The sequence below is a fragment of the Aethalodelphis obliquidens genome, unplaced genomic scaffold (assembly GCF_003676395.1).
Source record: "Aethalodelphis obliquidens isolate GAN/ISIS:26980383/991018 unplaced genomic scaffold, ASM367639v1 scaffold50, whole genome shotgun sequence".
Lineage (NCBI taxonomy): Eukaryota > Metazoa > Chordata > Mammalia > Artiodactyla > Delphinidae > Aethalodelphis > Aethalodelphis obliquidens.
Window position 1 is genome coordinate 2,319,643 of NW_020837994.1, and position 21,107 is coordinate 2,340,749.

At 52.9% G+C, this 21,107-nt stretch overlaps 1 protein-coding gene across 6 annotated transcripts in view; it reads left to right on the forward strand.

Annotated features, from left to right (window-relative positions):
• The window catches only part of SLCO2B1 (solute carrier organic anion transporter family member 2B1), a 51,085-nt gene extending 30,362 nt beyond the window's left edge, over positions 1 to 20,723 (forward strand). For all 6 annotated transcript variants that reach the window (XM_027083404.1, XM_027083403.1, XM_027083401.1 and 3 more), the window contains 7 exons: positions 4,323 to 4,425; positions 8,681 to 9,038; positions 11,147 to 11,312; positions 15,796 to 15,959; positions 17,333 to 17,397; positions 17,697 to 17,817; positions 18,838 to 20,723. In XM_027083404.1, coding sequence (XP_026939205.1) covers positions 4,323 to 4,425; positions 8,681 to 9,038; positions 11,147 to 11,312; positions 15,796 to 15,959; positions 17,333 to 17,397; positions 17,697 to 17,817; positions 18,838 to 19,018 — 1,158 coding nt within the window. In that variant the 3' untranslated portion in view covers positions 19,019 to 20,723. The remainder of the gene's footprint in view (positions 1 to 4,322; positions 4,426 to 8,680; positions 9,039 to 11,146; positions 11,313 to 15,795; positions 15,960 to 17,332; positions 17,398 to 17,696; positions 17,818 to 18,837) is intronic.
• Positions 20,724 to 21,107: the final 384 nt, after the last annotated feature.

A 21,107-nucleotide genomic window follows, 5' to 3' on the forward strand; every position in this document is an offset into this window, starting at 1 on the left:
ACCAGACCGTTGTGGGAATTAAATGACAGGGTGGATGTGAAAGTGCAGTGTAGACCACGTAGGGTTATACATGTGGCAGCAGCTGACACTGTGGTTGTTTTTACTGTTTACTTGGGGACAAGGAACCCCAGTCAAGGAACTCACAAGATGTTGCCTGTCTGAAGGGCAAGACTGCCTCTCCCTGATAGGAAACCTAGGAGGTTGTCAATCTATCCCCCACCCTTCTTATTTCCATTCCTGGGGCAGCACCCCTTTCGCTCCGGGACCCTGGACCTTCCCACACGCTCTCTCACAGCTTGGCTAGGACTCAGAACAGAGTAAGGAGATTCTCTAACTCTCCTTAAGGCAGCATATCCAAAAGAAATATCACGTGAGCCACAAATGTTCTAAATGGTCTAGTAGCCGCATTCAAAAGGAAAAGAAATTAATTTTAAGAAGAATTTTCTTTAATCCACTATATTTAAAACATTCTCATTTTAGCATATCATAACTATGAAAAACTAATTGTGAGATATTTTCCGTTCCATTTTTTCATACCAAGTCTTTGAAATGCAATGTGTGTTTTACACTTACGGCCCGTCTCAATTTGGACCGGCCATTGTTCCAGTGTTCAGTGGCCACATGCGGCTGGTGGCTGCAACAGACAGCACAGCTCTGAGATATAAATGAATAATAGACCCCCAGTGCCTCATCCAGAGAAGCAAGACTCAGATGTCAGGCCCCTTCACATCACCCCACGAAGGTGCCTCCTGATTCCGCCAGTCCTGCACCAGACTTCTGATTCACAGGGCTTGGTGCATAAAGGGTAAGTTTTCGACTCGGGCAGGCTTGAGCTCAGATCTTCGTTCTGCCACTTGCCAGTTGTGTGATGTTGTGCAAGTTACTGTCGACTGAAAAAAAAAAAAAAAAGCACAACATGAGAGTCGTGAATTAAGTTTTATTTGGGGCAAAATGAGGACTATAGCCTGGGAGACAGCATTTCAGATAGCTCTGAGAAACTGCTCCAAAGAGGTAGGGGGGAAGGTCAGTATGTATGTGATTTTGGTGAAGCTGGGGAAGGAGGTGTGGTACATGCAGTCAAGCACACATTTCTGTAGAAGGTTGCTGCTAGGAGCAGACGTCACCATGAAGGATTTTAGTGCTTTTCTAGATACGAGGAGATGCACAAACTGGGCTCATAAAATCTTCTGAAAATATCGAACTGTCTGAAGGCCTGTTCTGCCAGTTTTTCCCAGAGCACAGTGTGTCTTATTCTTGGTCTCCACCCTGAACTCCTTTCAGGGCATGTTGAAGGTCGGTGGTCACAGCAGCTTGTGATTTAATCCTTGTAGAGGCAGACGGCAAGTGCCAGGTTTTAGTCGGCATTACCTAACCTCACAACTTATTTGCTCCTGTGTGGCGTGTAAGTCTCCTTCCCTTGCAGGTCCCAGTGAGGCTGGAGCAGGGGCCACCAGCCCACATACCAGTGGCCTGGCATGCCTGGAGTCTCCGTTCTGCTAGGCCCTGGGGGCTCAGTGTGGACCCTTTGCCCTCCCTTGAACCAGCAGTCATCTCTGAGCTTGCTGCCAGCACTATAGCATCTCCCGTTGATGTTCTTCTCATTTTCCTTCCAAGAGCCTGGCGTTGCCTGCACCCACTGCCTGTGGGAGCCATCTCTTGCACTCCTTCTTTTCATAGATGTTTCACAGACATGCACTATTTCACTCCAGGCCCTGTGCTAGGCATCAGAGTTTCAACAGAGAACGAGGTAAACGTGGTCCCTCCTCTTGCAGAGCTCAGAGTTCAGCAAGGGAGAGACACTGAACAAGGTTTTACTCAGACCCTAAGTGTGTATAAGATAGATAGTTATTTTCTCTGAAAATCAACTTAACTTCTACTCTGAATGCCCATCCTCCTGGCTCAGTAGGAAACTCAACTTCAGCCTTTCTCAGGGCTCCCCCACCAAGGTGAAGTAAAGGTCCTGAGGTCTTACAGGGTGTCCAGGCACCAGGGAGGTCCTATCCTCACCCCCACCGCACCCCTAGCAGGTATCAGCCTCAATCCATCCTGGCCCATGTGGCCCCCCCTTAACCTGCTAGGAGTTGAGAAGCTCCATGTGACTGGGAACATGGGGACCCAGCCTCCTTAAGTCCTTCTGCAGCCTGCCCCTCAGAAGTGAACTGCTTCCTTGGGTACTGTCGCAGAGGCTATGTGGCTTCCTGCTTCTCAGGGAACCCCTCTCTCCTCTCCCTCTCCTCACAGCCCCCCTCCCCACCCCCCAGAACACCCAGATTAATCTTCTCAATGGCATCAGGCTTTGGAAGCAAAAGCCAGAAAGGAAAATCTTGCAACCATGACTTTCTGCCCTGCCACGAATCTCCCCTGAGGCCAGGAAACCCAGAGCCCAGTACCTGCTGGAATAAAAAGCAGAGACGAGGAAGGGAGAAGCCCACGGGGGACAAACACACTTGAACAGATGTTTGAATGAATTTCCCTGCTGGGGCAGGGCCAGCCTTGAGCCAGCCAACACCTGCAAGTGAGGTGGAAGAGGCTTGGAACAGGGCACTCCCAGGGTGGGGGCCCTCGTGGAGGTCCTGAAATGTGGGGAGATCCAGTATTTGCTCCCTTAAAAAAAAAAAAGATGGGAGACAGGAGAGAAGGTGTCAGACACCAGCCAGAGGATGAAGCTTATGGGGACCTCACAGAGGCTCTGTGGGGAGAGAAAAGGCAGAACCAGAGACCTCAGATGAGCTCTCCAGCCCAACCCACCCTTCCCATGGTATATAGCACCCCAGACCAGGGCGAAGTCAGTTTGTGCTTGCATGCTCCTAATCATGGGGAACTCACTTCCTCCCAGGGCAGGCTCATCCAAGCTGCTCGTCACATTGGGCTTCAATCTTTCTCCATGGAAATTGTTGCTTCTAATCTTGGTCTCGGGCTGCACAGAAAAATTTAGTAAAATCAGACCCCACTTGATCATTTATACTTGAATGACCCTGTGCCAGAAGCAACTTCTCTAAGACTTAGTTCCTCATGTAAAAAATGGGTACAGTCATAGTACCTGCCTGAAAGCACTGCTGTATTGGAGTAAGGCAGGCAGAATACCCAGCACTTAGTGCTGGTTCCCTCAGGGCCTTGGTTCCCCCTGCCCTTAGGGTAAACCAGCCAAATGCACACAGGCCCTGGAGTCAAGCTGTCGGGGTTCAAATCCTAGCCAAACCACTTACTAGTTGTGTGACCAGGCAGGTTACTTCATCTGTCTGTGTCCCAGTTCTATCTCCTGAAAAATAGGGATTACAATGGTACCTACTTCAGAAAGTTGCTGTGAGGTTTCCATGAGTTAATGGATTTGTCATTGGAACAGCACTGGGATGGTAGTAAGTGCTTAGTAACCATTAACCATTATCTATCTTTATTTCCTTCCCTCTTTGGCGCAGTCAGAAGACCATAATTGTGTCACCCCTAGTCTTCTCTTTTCTGGGATCAGAGACCTTTTTTTCAGGAGTTGCACAGAGGTCATCCTCACCTAGGTGGAGGGGCACACTGCAGGGTAGCCATGAGCTTCCTCATAGTGTGGTCTCAGGGCTGAGCAATCCCCTCTGGGTGTGGTCTGACTCATCCAAAAGGAGGAGGGGGCTGTTGCCTCTTGGCTCTCCCAACCCACCTCCCTTCCTGTCGCAGCAGACAGGATGGAACAGGATGGGCGCTGGAGGCCCCTGCTCATGGTGACTCTCCAGGTGATGACAGCCATGAGGGATACGGAACTGAAGATAGCGGGGTGGCGATAACCTTGGATAGAAGTTGGTGATGCTGCTGGTGGTGGTGAAGACAGTGGTAGGGAGAACAGTGATGTGAGAGACGGCGATGATGGTATTAGTGATTCCGATAATGACGTTGTTGCTGGTGATTCTGAAGGGTCAGGTGACAGTGATGATGTGATAATGATTGTGAGATTGTGCAGACAATTAGTGGCCTTGACAGAGACAATGACAATAGTAAGGACTATATTGGTTGTTTACTTATGATGATATTGGTGATGTGAATGGGGGTGATATTTAAGGTGATGAGAATAATGATGATGGTGGTGGTTACGGTGGGAATTTTCACGGTAATGTCGGTTATTACGATGTTAATAATGGTGATGACAGAGTTCAACCATTGGAATTTCATCCATTTTTTCAAAAACTACTAAAGTATCTACGGGGCCAAGAACAAATGGGACACTGCTGGCAGTGACAGACCCCCGCCCTCTCCTCTCCCAGAGCTCCCTTCCCCAGCCCAGAGTATCTTTGAGCAGAATGCCTGGCCTCCAGCTGACTGCCCTTGGCCATGTGTCTTTCCAGGGTGAGGACGCCTCCTCTGAGCGGAGCCCTGGGGAGTCCCCAGAGAAGAAGGATGGCCTAGCCCAGATTGCCTCAGACTTGACTGTCATCCAGTTTATCAAAGGTGAGTGAGCTGAGGCCAGAGGTGGGGCCAGAGGGGCACATGGGACTGTACAGAATCCAGCCCTTCCAGCCTTTGTTGATTCACCTTCCACAGCTACAGGTCCTTCATGAGCACCATATATTCCTGGTCAGTCTTTGCTCAAAGGGTCCCCTTTGCCTGGAACATCATTTTTTTTATCGCCACCTATTAAAATCTTTCTTGTCCCTCTAGGTCAAACCACTCTGTCCTTCCCCCAGCCTGGCTCTCTCTCCTCTAGGCTCTCCGAACCTCAGGACTCCTGTGTCAGCTCAGATCTGGACTGTCCAACCCTTCTACCAAGCAGTGAGCTCCTGAGGCTCAGGGCCTGTGCTGGCTCATCTGTGACCCTTCTTCTCCTCCCACCACGGAGCCTGCAAACAGGAGGCTCTCAGTAAATATTTATTTTTATTAAAGTCCTTGGCTGTGGCATGGGCCAAAGGAGCTCTGGGCTGAAGTCCAGAAATCTGGGCTTTTGTCCTGGGCCCTTGCTCCTCTCTGGGCCTCAGTTTCTCCATCTGTACAGTGAGAGGTGAGATCCACGTCACTCTGACCCTGAGACTATGAACTCAATTGATCAATAACCAGTGTCCATGTTGTGACCACACCATCCTTTCTAAACAGTCTGATCCCACAAACACTGAGTGCCTGTGGTGCGCCAGAGCACTGGACAGCGAGTCTGAAGACCCGGTTCAGAGGCCTGCCCCTGACACTGACCCGCGTACGATCTTTTACAAGTTACTTTCCTCCTCTAACCAGAGTTTCCTCATCTGAAAGATTGGGTCAGTAATCCTTGCTCTGCCTCTCTCAAGGACGGTTAGGAGACTCAAATGGGAGGATGAATGGAAGGTCCTTCATATGGTTTAAAAAAGTGTGCTTATATTGATACGATACAATTATTCTTTCAGTCATCACCCCTGCCCTCCTGTTATAATTCTGACCATATCCCAGGACAGTAAGTTGAGCTGCCTGTGGTTTAGGAGGGTGATAACTACAGAGTTTGCTTGAACCACCCCCCATCCCCAAGGAATTTTGCAATAGGAAGTTAATTAGGCCCACTTCTTGGGGCCTAAGTTTTGATGCTGAGGTGCCAGTGATCTAGCCCCTGGTTCTCCAGTACTCTCAGGGAAAGGGGGGCCTGGAACCCAAGAGGCTGGGCCTAGAGGCAAGGGTTTAGACTCCCTAACCTCAGGTCACCCTCAGCTGCTAGAAGGCCCTAGTGTGCTGTTCCATGGAAGAGCTTGTTAATCATTGCTTTGGCTTCAGCCCAGAGGAAAGCTGGGGGCAGTTGCTGAAACTGGATCCTGGAGCAGGTGTCCTGGGCCAGATTATCTCTGATGGTTTCAGCTCCTGCATGATCCTAGGGGAGACCAAGGCATGGCTGGCACAGGCCCTGTGGCTGGTCAGCCACCCTGGCCTCTGGGCTTTCTGCTGAGCTCCAGAGGTGCCAGTCTGATCCAAAGGCTTGGCCTTGACCACCTAGGACCAGTGGGAAGGCAGAGGGAGGAGGAAACATGGTCCTTCTGCTGGAGGAGTCCTAAACTCAGGGGAAGACAGTCTCTGAGCTAAGGAAAGGCTATCTGATGGGGGAGACATAGTCCCTGAGCTGGGAGAGGCCCTGTTTGATGGGAGAGACACAGGTCCCTGTCTGATGGAGGGTACATAGTCCCTGAATGGAGGGAGAACTTGTCTTGTCTAATGGAGGAGACCTGGCTTCTTTGCTGGAGGAGGCCCCTGTCTGATAAGGGAGACATAGTCTCTCAGTGGACAGAGGCCCTGGCTTGTCTGATGGGAGGAGACATTGTGCTGACTTAAGGGAAGCCCCTGTCTAGTGGGAAAGAAAGTCTCTGAGCTAGAGACAGCCCTGGAGTTCCCCTTCAGACATCCTTATCTAAACTAAAGGCATAGCCCTGCCCTCCAGAAATTTTCCATCTGTTCTAGGGACAGGTTGCAGATGCTGAAGAGAGATAGAGGATGGGGACAAAGTGTACTGCAGTGATGAGCACGGGAGAATGGGACGGAAACAGTCCATGAGATGGAGCCCTCTGGAGTCAGGCAGCCAGAGGCACGGGAACGCAGGACGGGGTGGGAGTGGAGGGATAGAAGGGACAACGGCCCTTACACGAGGAGCCAGGAAGCTCCCAGCAACTCCTGGCCTGGCCCAGACCTTCCTAGACGAACTTGGGCGAGTCCCTGCCCTCTCTTGGCCCTACTTGCACCATGAGGTCACCCATACAGCTTGGGCCAAGCCCAGGCTGCTCCTGGCCAGGACAGCTCAAGGAGGGAGGCAAGCTGGGGCAGCTCACTGGGGTGAAGGCCCGGCGTCACTCCCTCCCCGCTCCAAGTGCCGCTGAGTGCACTGCGTGTGTGGCAAGGAACCGAGGACGGGAGGAAGGCCTGGGACAGGAAGAGGGGGAATTCCACAGCCCCAGCTCCCAGCCACCCTGCCCAAGAAAACAGTTCTTGATCAGGCCCAGGGGGCTAGGGAACGAGCTGGCTTGGCTGGCCATGCTCTGAGGACAGAAACTCCCTGGCCCTGCAGCTGCAGGAACTGAAGGGAGCCCTGCTTTCACCCCCACTGGGCCCAGAGGAGCCCATGGCCATCTCTCCCCACCAGCCCAGCCTGGCAAGTGTTTAAAGCTCCTCTGGTGCCTCTTCTTCTTTTTTTTAATTTTTAAAAATTTTTTTAATTTTTATTTTTTTATTGTCTGTGTTGAGTCTTTGCTGCTGCACTCAGGCTTTTGTCTATCTGCAGTGAGCGGGGGCTACTCTTTGTTGTGGTGCCCAGGCTTCTCATTGCGGTGGCTTCTCTTGTTGCAGAGCACTGGTTCTAGGCATGCGGGCTTCAGTAGTTGTGGCACGTGGGCTCAGTAGTTATGGCTCGTGGGCTCCAGAGCGCAGGCTCAGCGGCTGAGTCACACGGGCTCAGTTGTTCCACGGAATATGGGATCTTCCCGGAGCAGGGATCGAACCCGTGTCCCCTGCACTGTCAGGTGGATTCTTAACCACTGCACGACAGGGAAGCCCCGATGCCTCTTCTTAGAAAGGCCTTTTCTCCTCTCTCCCTCATACCTTATGTCTAACTTCATCTCGCCTCCTGAGGGCAGAAACACATCTTTCTCTTTTGTTGTTGGTGGAAAGAAAATCCCACAAAGCCTTCTGGTCCAGTCACCTCGGCTACCCCTGCTGATGAAGGCCCTGAAGCTCAGAGTTCAAGACCAACCCAATGTCATGTGCCCTTCAGTTTAGCAGACTTGCAGCGAGGGAGACCTGTACACAGGCATTGGTTTAGGAGGCAGCATGGGAGCGGAGGGCTTCAAAGCCAGAGCCGTCTCGTCTGTTCTTGTTTCCATGCTTTTGCCCCGGCTGTGCCCCTATAGGAATTCGTTCCCCTCCACCTCTCCAGATCCTCTCATTCTTCAGACCCTACCTCTGTCCTACCTGCAAGAAGCTGCCCAGCACCAGGCCTGCTGAGCTTCCACCTTCTCTGGAGGTCTTAGGTTCTGCTCCAACATTTTGCTATTTGATCACCTATTAGTCTGTATGTCCATTCATCCATTCTCTCGTTCATTCATTCTCTCACTCATTCCATAAGTATACTACTATATACCCCGGGCTGTGGAGATTCAACGATGGACGCAACAGATAAAAATCCCTGCTCTAAATGAAGCTTACATTCTGCTGGGGTGACAGTAGAAAGGCTAAATGAGTAAAATGTGTAGTATATTAGGTAAAGTGCTGTGGAGAAACATAAACTAGGAATGGGGAAATCAGGGGAGTGGGCGCTGTCCCATGTTGGGGACACAGAAGGGAAAACAAAGGCCTGGGTTGGCTTGGAAAGAGCTATTGCAGGACAGGATGGAAAGGACTGAGTGGAGGTAAAAATGAGATGAATAAGTAGAACAGAAGATATGAGATGGGATTAGATGAATGAGACAGAATCAAATAGGATGGTATAGAAGGGAACTACATGGAATCGCATTTTGAGTAGAACTGAGTGGAAAGAAGTGCGATTGAATAAAATGCAGTCTAACTCAGTGGAATGGAAAGCAACCGAATTTCAAAGACGGAATATTATTACATGGAAAGGAGTCAAATGTAATGGGATGGAACTGAATGCAACAGAATTAAGTGGAATGAGATGGGATGGAAGGAATGGAACAAATTGAACAGGCAGGATGGGACGGAAACACGTGGCGTGGCCAGTCCACTCTGACCTTCCCTCCCCTCACCCCAACAGTCTTTCCCAGGGTGATGCTGCGGACCCTGCGCCACCCCATCTTCCTGCTGGTGGTCCTGTCCCAGGTGTGCATGTCGTCCATGGTGGCAGGCATGGCCACCTTCCTGCCCAAGTTCCTGGAGCGCCAGTTCTCCGTCACAGCATCCTATGCCAACCTGCTCATAGGCTGCCTCACCATCCCGTTGGCCATCGTGGGCATCGTGGTGGGGGGCATCCTGGTCAAGCGCCTCCGCCTGGGCCCCATGCACTGCGGCACCCTTTGCCTGTTGGGGGCTCTGTTCTGCCTGCTTCTCAGCACGCCCCTCTTCTTCATGGGCTGCTCTACCCACCAGATTGCAGGCATCAACCACCAGCCTGGGTGAGTACGTGCAAGAGCCTGTGAGTAAAAGCTGCAGGAGGGTGCCAGGGACACGGGAGGGGATGGCCCGGATAAGGCCAGATCAGCGGGGCGCCCCCCACCTCAAATCTCCCCTCCCCTCCCCTGCCCGCTTGGCTCAGCTGTGAACAGTGGGACTTGTCTCCTGAATGCTCCAGGGAAGGTGTCGGGCACCCCTAGGTAGGGACGGGACTTCGTGGGCAGGACAGCTCAGGCCTGGGGCGGGGTGGAAGATGAGGCAGGACAAGGCCACTTATGTGGACGGCACAGGTAAGAAGGCCCCTATCAGGAGTGCTGCAGAGGGGACTTATGCCCTGGGAAGGAGTTGGCCTGGAGACTTCAGAGATCCTTGGTCCTTAGAGGCTGGGAGCTAAAATTCTGCTGTTCCATGACCCTAAAATTCCAGAGTTCTTTTCCACATCTGTGGGGCAGCACCTGCCTCTACCCTCCAGGGGGAAAGCCTCTGATGCCTATCTCCCTTCTCCTTCCCCCACCCCGCCCACAGCCCTCCATAGACACAGACCCTCTCCCCCGGGAACCGTCTTGGAGAGAGTGTTGGAAGTTCCATTGCTGCCTCTTCTCCGGAATGATTTTGTTTTTCCTGGGAAACTGCTCCAGGCTTAGGTTGGCCCAACACCCAGCTAGAATCCCCCAACTTGCTCTGTTCTCTCCTCTCCCTTGGCATCTCCTCCCTCCACCCAGGGGCCAACTTTCCACACCTGGGGCTCCTTCTGTGTGACTGCGGGGGCCTCAGCCCAGGAATGCTCAGCCCTTGCCCCTTCTGTCCCAGCTCCCACCTTGACGACCTCTCCCCCCATCTCCCTTCCCTCTCCCCTCCTTCCCTGTCCCTTCTCCTTTTCCCAAAGGTCCAGGGTGGGTCCTTCTGTCTGCAGAGCCTTGTTCTAGGCACCGAGGTGGGGCTTCAGCCAGGCCCTCGTGAAGCCCCTGGTCTGACGAGGGAGCCAGGACATTTTCATGATTTTTAGAGTAAAAAGTAAATGAATATTTCACCACAATTTTTTAAAAAAGCAAATGGGAAAAAGTGAGCCTACCTCACATGCCTCATTTGTCTCTTCTTCTGAAGCCTCTCACCCTGACCCTGACATCTCATCTCATCCAGGTTCTCATCTATATTCTTGCAATTTATTCAGCTTTGGGTTATAATTCATTGAAGAAGCCTTTGGGGACCAACTGAACAAACTGAGAATTTCTCAAACTCCAGAACAACTAATGGTACCAACAGCTGCTGAGAACTGAGGGTCTCCTACACGTCCAGCTCCTCCCATATTCCGTATTATTAAACCCTCACGGGATCTCCGGGATGGGTCTTACCATTATCCCCATTTCACAGATGAGGATAGCAAGGCTCAGAGAGGTGGAGTCACCTCCCTTCTGATCTCCTGCCCCTGGGCATCCCTGTCCCCGGTCAGACTAGAGCGGAGTCACTCCTGGGACTTGGGGGCAGGCCCCCAGAAGGGAGTCAGGTGGGTCTAAAATGTGCCCTAGACAGTGAACAGGGCAGTGAGAGTGAGGGAAAGGTCGTGAGACTGCAGGATGGCGACGGGAAGGGGAACCTGCAGAGCTGACAGAGAAACTGAGGCCAGAGAGAGGCAGGAACAGGTCGGAGATCCCGCAACTACTCAGGTACTCTGACTGGGCCCCTCACATACAGTTCTAATTTTCCCAGAAAAGGAAGCAGTCCAGCTCGTTGAGATAAAGGCACTTTTCATCTGAGACTAAATTCTGAGAAGAATTTACCTTATGTTCCCTAAAAGAAAGGGTCATTGAGGAGCAGAGATGTTTGCAGAAGCAGCTCAAAGACTTGTAGGGTCTTGGGGCTGGAAGGGGGTCTCAGAGCCTCTGGTCCAGACTCTGCTCCCCACTTCTCCCATTGGAGGCCTCTTGCAGCTTCCACTGCAAGGGGCCCACCATTGCCTGTCATGGAGCAGCTCTGACAGTGAAAAACCTCTGTGTGGAGCTGAAATCTCTGACCATGGCCGTCAGGGGAGGTTTCAGGGCTGAGGGAGCCCTGGCTCGTGGCCTGAGGGAGGGAGAGCCAGGCCAACCTTGCCGGCCTTCTCTCCCACCAGTGCCCAGCCTGGGCTGGAGCTGTTTCCAGGCTGCACAGAGCCCTGCTCCTGCCCGTCAGACGACTTTAACCCTGTCTGTGACTCCAGCGCTCGGGTGGAGTACCTCACGCCCTGCCACGCAGGCTGCAGGAGCCGGGTGGTCCACGAGGCTCCGGACAAAGGCCAGGTGGGTCAGGCCTCTGGCCGCTCCCTCTGCCTCCCATGGGCTCTGCCCTCCCCACCTCTGTGCACCTGCCCCGCTCCCAGCTCTGAATGGTCTCACTCTGGCTCGTCTCTCTGTCTGTGTCATCTGTCTCCTTCTGCTGGCAGATGTAGAACTTTATTCTTTCAATAAGCTTTCATTGCCAGCCTGGGCCCAGCTGTGTGCCAGGGCTCAGAGCACAGAGGTGAACCAAATCTGGCCCCAGCTGTCTATGCAGGGGAGGGGCAGAAGGAAGTAACTCAGGAATTCCAGGGGTGGTGATAGGCGGGAGAGGTGGTCCCCACAAGTACAGACAAGGATGCAAGGAGATACATCCCACCTGGGGGGGGGGTCCCAAAAGGCCTCACGGGATGTGGCAGGTGTGCTGGATCTTCAAGCGTGGGCAGGCAAACTAGGGAAGGGCTTTCCAGGCAGGGAGGGCACATCACATGGTACACACACACACACACACACACACACACACACACACACAAATACAATGTTTCAAGAAACTGCAAAGAAATTATTGGAGCAGAAGCATAAGGGTTCATGGAGGGAAAGCAAAGCCCAGACTAAGAAGGGCCTTGAATGCCAGGCCACGAGTGGGGCCTTCATCTGGAGAGCAGTGCGGAGACTTGGGTGGGTTTTAAGCAGGGGAGTGACAGGGTCAGACCTGTGTCTGATCACATTTGAGGCCATAGTGCAGAGGAAGGTGAACAGAATGCAGGCCAGGAGACAGGGAGACCAGTGGGGAGGCTGGAGCAATGAGCCCATTCATTCATTCATTCAGTCAGTCAAAAACAAACCTTCGTGGAGCCTCTCCTTTGTGCCAGGCCCTGTGCTGGGGGCTGAGGACAGACTCAGAGCCAAGGGTCCCTGCTGTCAAGGAACTCCCGGGGATGCGGTTGTGGGAGAGAGGAGGAGTGGACAGCGTAACCAGCAGCAGTGCGTTCTACGTGAATCTTAGAAGGACCACCAAGACCAGCTGGTTCCTCCTCTCCTTTCCTCTCATTGCCCCCAAAGGACAAGTGGGGACAATGCTGACCTTCCTCAGGCCACCCCCCACCAGCTGGAATAAAGCATGTGTGTGTGGGTGTGGTGTCAGGCTGGTTGTTATGACAACGCCTCCCTCTCTCCGGAGACCCCCACTCCCATCATGCAGAACCCCTGCCATTGTGTCCTGCTGGGCATCCGCATCTAAGCCCAAGACTCCTACAGGGAGAGACCTGGGCCCCACGGGCTGGCGCAGAGTAAAGCACCTGGTTGACGTTATTTCAGAAACCAGCCAGGCACCACCTGAGCTGTGTAAACTGTTCGCATTTGGAATAATCGCAATCCAGGCTTTCGAGCCTCCTAGCACTAACTGTCCTGACTTGGTTTGATCTCCCTGAGATCCTTCCGAAGTCCCCCAGGCCCTGGCAGCTGGGGTTGGATCCCCAAGGCAACAGTGAACTCCTGCGGATAGGGGCCTGTGAGCACTGTGGCCAGGCCACCTGGTTCAAATCCCTGTTCCGCCTCTAACTGGCTCTGTTACCTTAGGCAAATTTTTTAATCTGTGCCTCAGTTTCCTGGTCTGTGAAATGGAGGTGATAGTATTGAGTGCCTACTATATACCAGGCACTGTGCTAATGCTTTACCCGGATAAATTCATTAAGTGAAGAGCCACATGACATAATCCATGAAAAGCACTCAGCACGGTGCCTGAGGAATTTTAAGCATGCAGTAATACACACTTCTATTATGCCCATTATACAGATGGGGAATGGAGGCCCAGGAAAGAACCAGGCATTGCCCAAAGTTTTAATGCCAGAGCTGGGACTAGAGCTGAGGGCTCTGGGCTCTGAGCCCAGCCCCCTCTCCAGTGCATCCTCAGAGGTTGTGTTGGGTATAGTATTTGGAGGAGGGTGTAGCTGAGTCCTGGTCAGCACTCACGAACGGTCACCCTGGCCTGGCATTGTCTGTTGGTGAGCCTGCCTCCTCAGGCCAACCTGAGCTACTCAGCCCAGAGGTGGATCAGTCAGTGTCCAGCACAGCTGCGCTCAGTAACAATTTATGAATGAATAAATGTGAGATTGGAAGGCTGGCAGCATCTAGGGCTCAGGGGGTGGGGTCCTAGGGAGTGAGAATCAGAGGCAGCTGGAGAGATTAAAGTCATTCATAAGACGAACTTCCTGCCATGGAATTAGATGAATATGAATGAAGGGCTGGGAAAACCCCAAGAGAAAGGCCTCTAGCTTTTTTATCTCTCCCAGCAACCTTCTGCCTCCAGAAAAAAGAACAGGATGATTCTCTTCCGATAACCTGGCCTTGCCATATTTCTCCACTTACCTGTCCCTTTATTGTATCTCCGACCCAGTGGCTTCCTCAGCCCGTGGTGAAGGTCCAGACAGTGTGTGCTCAGGGGGACAGGCACATATGGCAGCATAGCCTTGTCGTGCAACGCCAAGCACCCAAACACCCAAGCTGGAATCCTGGGTCTCCAATCTCTCCTCTCTCTCTCTGTCTCTGTCTCTCTCTCTCCCCGTCTCTTTCTCTCTCACCTTGCCCTAATTCCACCTTCTAAATATCTCTCAAATCAGAATCCTTTTCTCCTTCCCCCTCCCCCTCCCTCCTGCCTCTCTACCAGCCTCCCCAGTCAGGTCCCTCCTCTTGCATCAGCCAGAGCAGTTTTGTGCCATCAGGTCTTATCGCTCCCGTGCTTAAAATCCTTCCAAGGCTCCCAGCATCCATCTCAGGGCTTCCCAGCCCTTTTCACATTGGGAAGAGTCTCAAGCTGCCAAAGCTGGAGGTGAGAGGCCCAGAGAGTTCCAGCTGCCTGGAGTTCACCAGGTTACCCTGAGGGCTGATGTGTTCCCTGCACGCCTGTCGCTCAGCTGAGGCCGAGGTCTCTGGGGCACACTGGTTGGGAAACTGTGATCTAGGGGCAGAAAAGAAAAGCCAGGTCTTCCTGGCTCAGCTTTGCTCCCGTTGAGGCATCTGAGGACACTAGTGGTCTAGACCAATTCTGAAAGAATCTGGAAAAAGGTGGTTTTCCAGGCCACCTTGGGGCTGGGAATGAGGGTTGCAATCAAACGCGAGCCTGAGGACATTTCATTGCACTTTAGAAAAGGGTCAGCTTTTCCTCATTCTTCAGCCTTTGGTGGGGCCCCAGTTTTCCGGGCGTCTCCTATTAGACTTTTCACCTGACAGGAAGGAGGGCTAGGACTTGTCCTCTGGCCCTGTAGCCCCCAACCTCAGAAAGCTGTGCTCCATTGCACAAGGTTCTGCAAACACCTGGCGGCCAAACCTTGTTTCAGGCCTCTGCTCGCCTCTCTGGGTTTGCCTCACTTAGTACTGAACCTGAGTAATTTTTCCTTCCTGCCAGCTCATAGATGCTCTCAGGACATTGTTTTCATTATTTTATTTTATCCAGCATTTTAGATTGCTGTCAGCAGGATGACTGACAGGGCACCTAGTCCACCCTGCTTCTGGAAACAGCAGTCAGGTTCTCTTTCGTGTCCAGGGTTCTTCACAGTGTGGCCCCAGCACACACACACCCCACACCCCATGCAAAGAGAAGGCAGAGAAGGCCTCCCCTCTGCCTTCTATTTGCATACATTCTGCTCCCGACAGAAGGAAGGATTTGCTGGCTCCTTTCATGCCACTGTGATTTTACACTTAGCTTTCCCTCTACTCATTCCAATTTTCCTCTTGGTGAACTCCTATTCATTCCTCAAGACCCGAATCCAACACCCCTCTTTGGTGAAGCCCTCCTTGCGCCTCCTTTACCTGCTGAACCAAGACTCCCACTGATGCTATCTGCCCCTCTCCATCCTGTGCTTGAATCTCTCCTTGAGAATCCACTCTAGGATCCAGTGCCCTGGAAGACCTCAGTAAAGCGGGAAGGGGGAACACTGAACTGGAAAATCTGAATTCCTTCCTCAAAATACTTTGTTGCTTTAATTCCTTGCACAGAAAGTCAGGAATTTGGAACATTCTGACATCACCAGGTGAAAGAATGAGTGAGTGTATGTGGTGTATGAGTGTGTGTGAGCATATAAGTGTGTGAGTACGTGTGTGGGGTGTGAGTGTATGTTTGACAGTATGTGTGTGTATATGTAGTGAGTATGTGTATGTATGTGTATGAGAGTGTGAGTACATAGGTATGTGTGTGAGTGTGTATGTGTGTGTGCTGTGTTGGGGGTGACTCTCTTCTAGTTCCCTCTCCCTGTCCTCTTCTCCACGTCCCCTCTCCCCACAGCCCCAGCCTGGGCTCAGCCCATTTGTGTGCAAACAGCCTGTGTACCTGTCAGGCTGCTCAAGCCATCCTGACTGAGCCAAGGGGTCAGAAATCCCAGCATCCAGCCAGCTCTGCCCCAGTTTGTGTGTGTCCACGGGTCTCTCATAAGCCTCCTGGGGCCTCACCCATTGGCCAGCTGCTTGTCCTTAGAGGTTCCTGAAGGCTCTTCTTCCCCCCTCCCCACCCTAGGTCTTCTACACCAACTGCAGCTGCGTGGTAGGAGGCGGCCCTGTGCTAGCGGGCTCCTGCGACTCGGCCTGCAGCCACCTCGTGCTGCCCTTCATGATCCTGGTCAGCCTGGGTGCCGCACTGGCTAGTGTCACCCACACACCGTCCTTCATGCTCATCCTAAGGTGAAAGCAGGGGCGTGCTGGAACCAGTGCATACCAAGAGGTTCTTAACCACAGGCAGGATAAGGGATCCTGAGGGAGGTGTTCAAAGAAGGAGGTGTCCTGGCCCCCAAAGCAGACCAGCCTCTCACTGTCCTGTCTACATCCTCATGGCAACTGCTGAGATGAAGTTTTCTCCCCATCTTACAGATAAGAAAACTGAGGCTCAGAGAAATTCAGAGCTAGCCCCGGGTCATGTAGCAAGTTTTGGGTGGAATAGTACTGATGCCAAGGCCCAGAGCCCAGACCCCTACTTTCCCCAGAGGAGGAGAGACCACACCTAAGCCCCTGCCCTGGCCTCCAGTCACAGTGAGGAGGAAGTGGGGGAGCGTCACCTGACTCTCCGCCCCACCCGACCTGCAGTGAGCTGGTCACAGGTGGTGCGTCTAGAAATCCAAACCCCATCAGGGTGGTCTACGACTCTTCCACTTCAAGTCAACAAGCACTAGGTGCCCACTGTGGACCCAGCCTGTGCTGAGCACTGCCTCTTGGTCCAAGATCTTTCTGGCCCTTGTCCTGAGGGTGCCTGCTGGGACTGACAAACTGTCGCCTGAAGCCATAAGAAGACCTCAGAGCAGGATAATTCCAAATTTTCATTATGCTGGGATTATTTTATTCCCCATCTGTTTTCTAGAAAATTAGAAGGGGGATGGAGCCCCTTACAATATTAGAAGGCATGTAGATCCGTAAACCAGGCTGGCTGCAGGAGCAAAAGTAGAGGAGTCAGATGCCCCAGCAGGCGGCTGGTTAAGAGCAGTTCATGCGGGCAGTGTACGGCACAAATTCCAACCCTTGACAGCCATCAGCCGTGGGGTCTTGGCCAAGTCACTCAACCTGTCTAACTATCTGTCAGTTTCCTCACCTGTAAAATGGGCCTCATGCTATACCTCCCATATGCGGGGGACGTGGGGGGCGCAGTACAGAATAACTGAGCCATGGTAAGCACTCCACAAATGCCAGCTGCTGGGATGACTTAGGAAGAGGAGCCAGTGATTGCCGGGCACCCCAGGCTGAGCCATCATAGTGATCAGGGAAGTTACACAGCGCGTCTGGCTGCCCAGCTCCAGGTTTTGCCAAGTGTAGGAGGAAGGGGAGAATTTGGTGGGACCAGGGGGTGGGGAGAGAGGGGTGTCTGTGACCGGCAACACAGGGAGGTCAGCACAGGGCCCTGACGGTCAGCGGGTATAGCTGGGACCTGGCTCTGCAGGTTGAAGGGAAGCCACTTCAGAACCTCTGGGGGCAGGCTGGTGCTGGGGGTGGGAGAGAAGGGGATGGTGAGAGCCCCTTGGAGGCTGGAACCCTCTCAATCCTCATGTCACCCTGTCCCTGCTTGCTAGGGGAGTGAAGAAAGAAGACAAGACTCTGGCTGTGGGGATCCAGTTCATGCTCCTGAGAGTTTTGGGTAAAGAATGTGCTGGGGACCACTGGTCCAAGGCCCGGGGGGCACAGGGATGAGTGGGGCCCGCTCCCTGACCTTAGGGTTCACTGGCCCACAGGGTCACAGATCCGACCTAGGTACCCTGGAGGTGGGTGCGCAAGCAGCTAGACGGCCCATCAGGGAGCCAGCATCCAATACCAGGGTAAGGGGTGGGCTTGAAGGCTGAAGACTTGATGGCCCTGAAGAGTTATATATACCAGGGAGTGGCAGGGGAGGTACCGGGATGCCAGCTTCCATTGTCCCCTGAACACCTCCTCCTCCAGCCTGGATGCCCAGCCCCGTGATCCACGGCAGTGCCATTGACACCACCTGTGTGTACTGGGCCCAGAGTTGTGGGCGTCGGGCCGTCTGCCACTACTATGACCACGACCTGCTTCGAAACCGGTGAGACCGGGGATAGGGGCTACCAGGGGGCTGTGAGAAAGCTTCTAGAAACACTCTTGGGGTCCCAGGCAGGCCACCAGCAGGGAGGGGAGGTCCACTGCCATCCACCTGCAAGGTGACCGGAGTTCCATGCAGTGCTGATCTCACCAGTCCCGCAAGCTAGACATTGTCTCCCCTTTTGATGGATGAGGAAAGGGAGATTTAAGTAAGTGACCCAAAGTCACACAGCTGATAACTGGCAAAGCTGGGCCTCACCAGTCTGTGCTGGCTGAGTGAGGGGAGAATCAGGGGAGCAGCCCAGGTGTGAGAAAAACAGAGAGTTGGGCTGGGTCAGGAAGATGGCTCTATCTAGGACATAGGAGGCCTAGGATGCAGGCCCCGCTCTGCCTCCCTCATTGCGAGACCTGCCTTTTTGGGACTTAATCTTCCCGTCCATACAATGGGGAGCCCAAAGGAACCTGAAGGCAGAGAGGCTGCAGGCCCTGGGATGGATGGGCAGCTGCGGGGAGGGACTTACTAGCAGAGCTGGGAGTAGGGAGCTGTTCACTTCCAGCTCTGAGGAGTGCATGGTTCCAGGAGGGCTTCCTAGAGGAGGAGAAGTCAAGAAGAGTCTTGGTGAATTAGACAAACAGGAGAGGGAATCCTCCTTTTCTTGCGGCAAGTGATGTGATCCAGAGTTGCAACTGTCAGGCCCCCTGAGTCCTTAGAGAGACCCAGAGAGAGGCAGGGCCAGCCCAGGCCATGAGGCAGTCAGCACAGGGCAGGCAGCCTTCTTTGGAGCTTTTCCCCCTTCCAAGGAAGGACCCCCATGGGGGTCAATTCTAGGGGCTCCCAGCCAAAGCCATGGTGACAGGGTCCACTGCCCTGGGGCTGGAGGCCTATCCCCCCCCCCCCCAAGGCCTCAACGTCTCCAACTACATAATGGGTGATGATTGCTGACGCCACTCTGTTTCCAGCCCAAGCACATCCAAGCCCTGAATGGGGAGGTCCTGAGTTCAAGGGTCACTTGCTCTTTCCCAGGTTCATCGGCCTCCAGTTCTTCTTCAAGACAGGCTCTCTGGCCTGTTTCGCCTTGATTTTGGCCATCCTAAGGCAGCAGGACAAAGAGGAGGGGACCAAGGCGACCATACCCAACCCTGGCCTACAGCAGCAGCTGTTAGCGTCGGGGGCAAAGAAGGAGCCTGAGGAATCCAGAGTGTGAGCTGTCCCAGGGCCCCATTCTGGCCGGGAGTAGCAGCCATGGCGAGTACCTCCTCTGGGCCCTTTGCCTGAGATTGGGGGTTGGGAGCCCTGTTTTCCAGTTATGAGTCCTCCACTAACTTGCTGTGTGGCTTTGAGCAAGCCACTGACCCTTTCTGGGCCTTTGTTGGCTCACCTGAACCAAAGAGTTACTTGCGGGTTTGTTGTTTTGGCCACTTCTGAAGCTTGAGGGTCTTCCCCCTCTTCTCCCCCAGCCACACGGGCTGACCTGAAACCAGGCTTTCCTGGGTGGAAGGACTGCATATCTTTCCCCCAGGGCCCGAGGATAGAGAAGTGGACAATAGTAGGCCAGGCTGCCCCGCCTACTGGGTCCTGGCCCTGCTCTACTGCTCACCTGGAACACCCTCTCTGAGCCTCAGCCTCCCAGCCTCCATCTCTGTCAGGTGGAAATGAACTTGTCAGCTTTCAGGCCTCTTCAGCTGTGACCATCTGTGTGGCCAGGACAGACTCAGGTCTCCTCCCCAGCCCCGCTCAGCCTGGACTTGGGGCCAGTACAGCCTCTGTTGAGAAGTGTCCATTTGGCGCCCCCTGGAGGCAGAGCCCTGAGCTTTGGGGAGCCGCCCTGGTGCGGGAACTGGTCCCACTCACGACATCCAGGCTAGACAGGGCCTTCAGGAAACCTGGTGTGAGGTCCCCAGGGGCCTTGGCTGTGCGGGGAGCCTCACTCTCTGGAGTCAGGAAATCCCAGCCCTTGCCCTCAGGCAGCCCCAGTCTGGGTGAGGCCTATTCTCTGCCTGGTGGAGAGGGGGACCCAGCTCCCACATTGGGGCATTTTCTAATTTCAAAGACCAAACAAACTCAGCATAGACTCACTGGTACCCATGCATTGCCAAGATTTCACACACTTGACCTGGGCCCACCAAAGCCACTTTGACTTTTGTGACTAGAATCCTAATTTCACCATTTCCTCCCAGGCGCCTGATTCTATGTCACCTGGGGTTGTGTAGACAATGTCTGGTTCTGTGACACCCACATTTTGGGGTAACATCTGGTTCTCTGTGATGCCTGGGTTGCTGTAAGAACCTGTTCTTTGTGATGCCTGGGCTTGTGATCTAGAAGCACTAATGCGTGGCTCTGTGTAATAAGTGGGTCTGTGGGATGCTTGGGTCTGAAGAGACAAGTCCTTGTCTGTGTCAGGCCTTGTCTTGCCTTGTCTTGTTTTATGGCTAGTCTTATTTGGCCTGATTATCTCTCTGGGACGGGGAGAGAGTTTCCCAATCTGCTTCCAGCCCAATCTAGTTGCTTGGGAGGCAAGAGACAGGGAGTCAGAAGCAGGAGCTTCCCAAATCCCTGTCCAGCCCTGTGCTGTGGGCCAGGGCGGAAGCTGGGGGTTTGGGGGCACACGTGTCTCTGGCCCTCTGCGCAGCTCTCAGCGGCAGGGCTTTGAGGCTATGCCACATGAAAGAAGAGGGAGGTACAAAAGTTCTAATTCCCATTTTTGTTCTGCTGGTTGATACCTTTAAATGTCTAACAGATATCTGAGCCTGTATTTATCAGTGCCAAGAATTTCAGAGTCTCTTCCAACAAGATGAGGCTGTTTGTATGTTCATATTCCTCCTCCTTCCCTCTTGTTTCCCAGGTTTTGCAGAAATAATCTGGAATTATAGATATAGCTTATTATTAAATTTGTTCTTGCATAATGTGTCTTCCGTTACAAAAATCCTTTCTTCCAAACTGCATTAAGGTTTGCAACAACCAGATTATTTCCAGTTATTTAGATTTAAGGTTTGCTGGATTCATTGCTCACCGTTATTTCTCGTATATTACATCTTCCCCTACCTGTATATTCTGGTCTAATTTTTGTTCGGCTCGACTACTTTCTCTAGTAATGGTTTCAGAAGTGGAATAATGTCGCAAGGCTTTCCCAGTCCTCACCTGTCCAAACTGTCATTCAGGTTTTACAGAAGAGGAGATGGTTCAGAAAGGATAAGCAACTTGCCCAAGATCACACAAAATAAATGTCAGAGCCAGGATTAGATCTAGATTTTGTGGGAACTGACGCTTACACAATTTGGGGAGTCCTCTTTAAG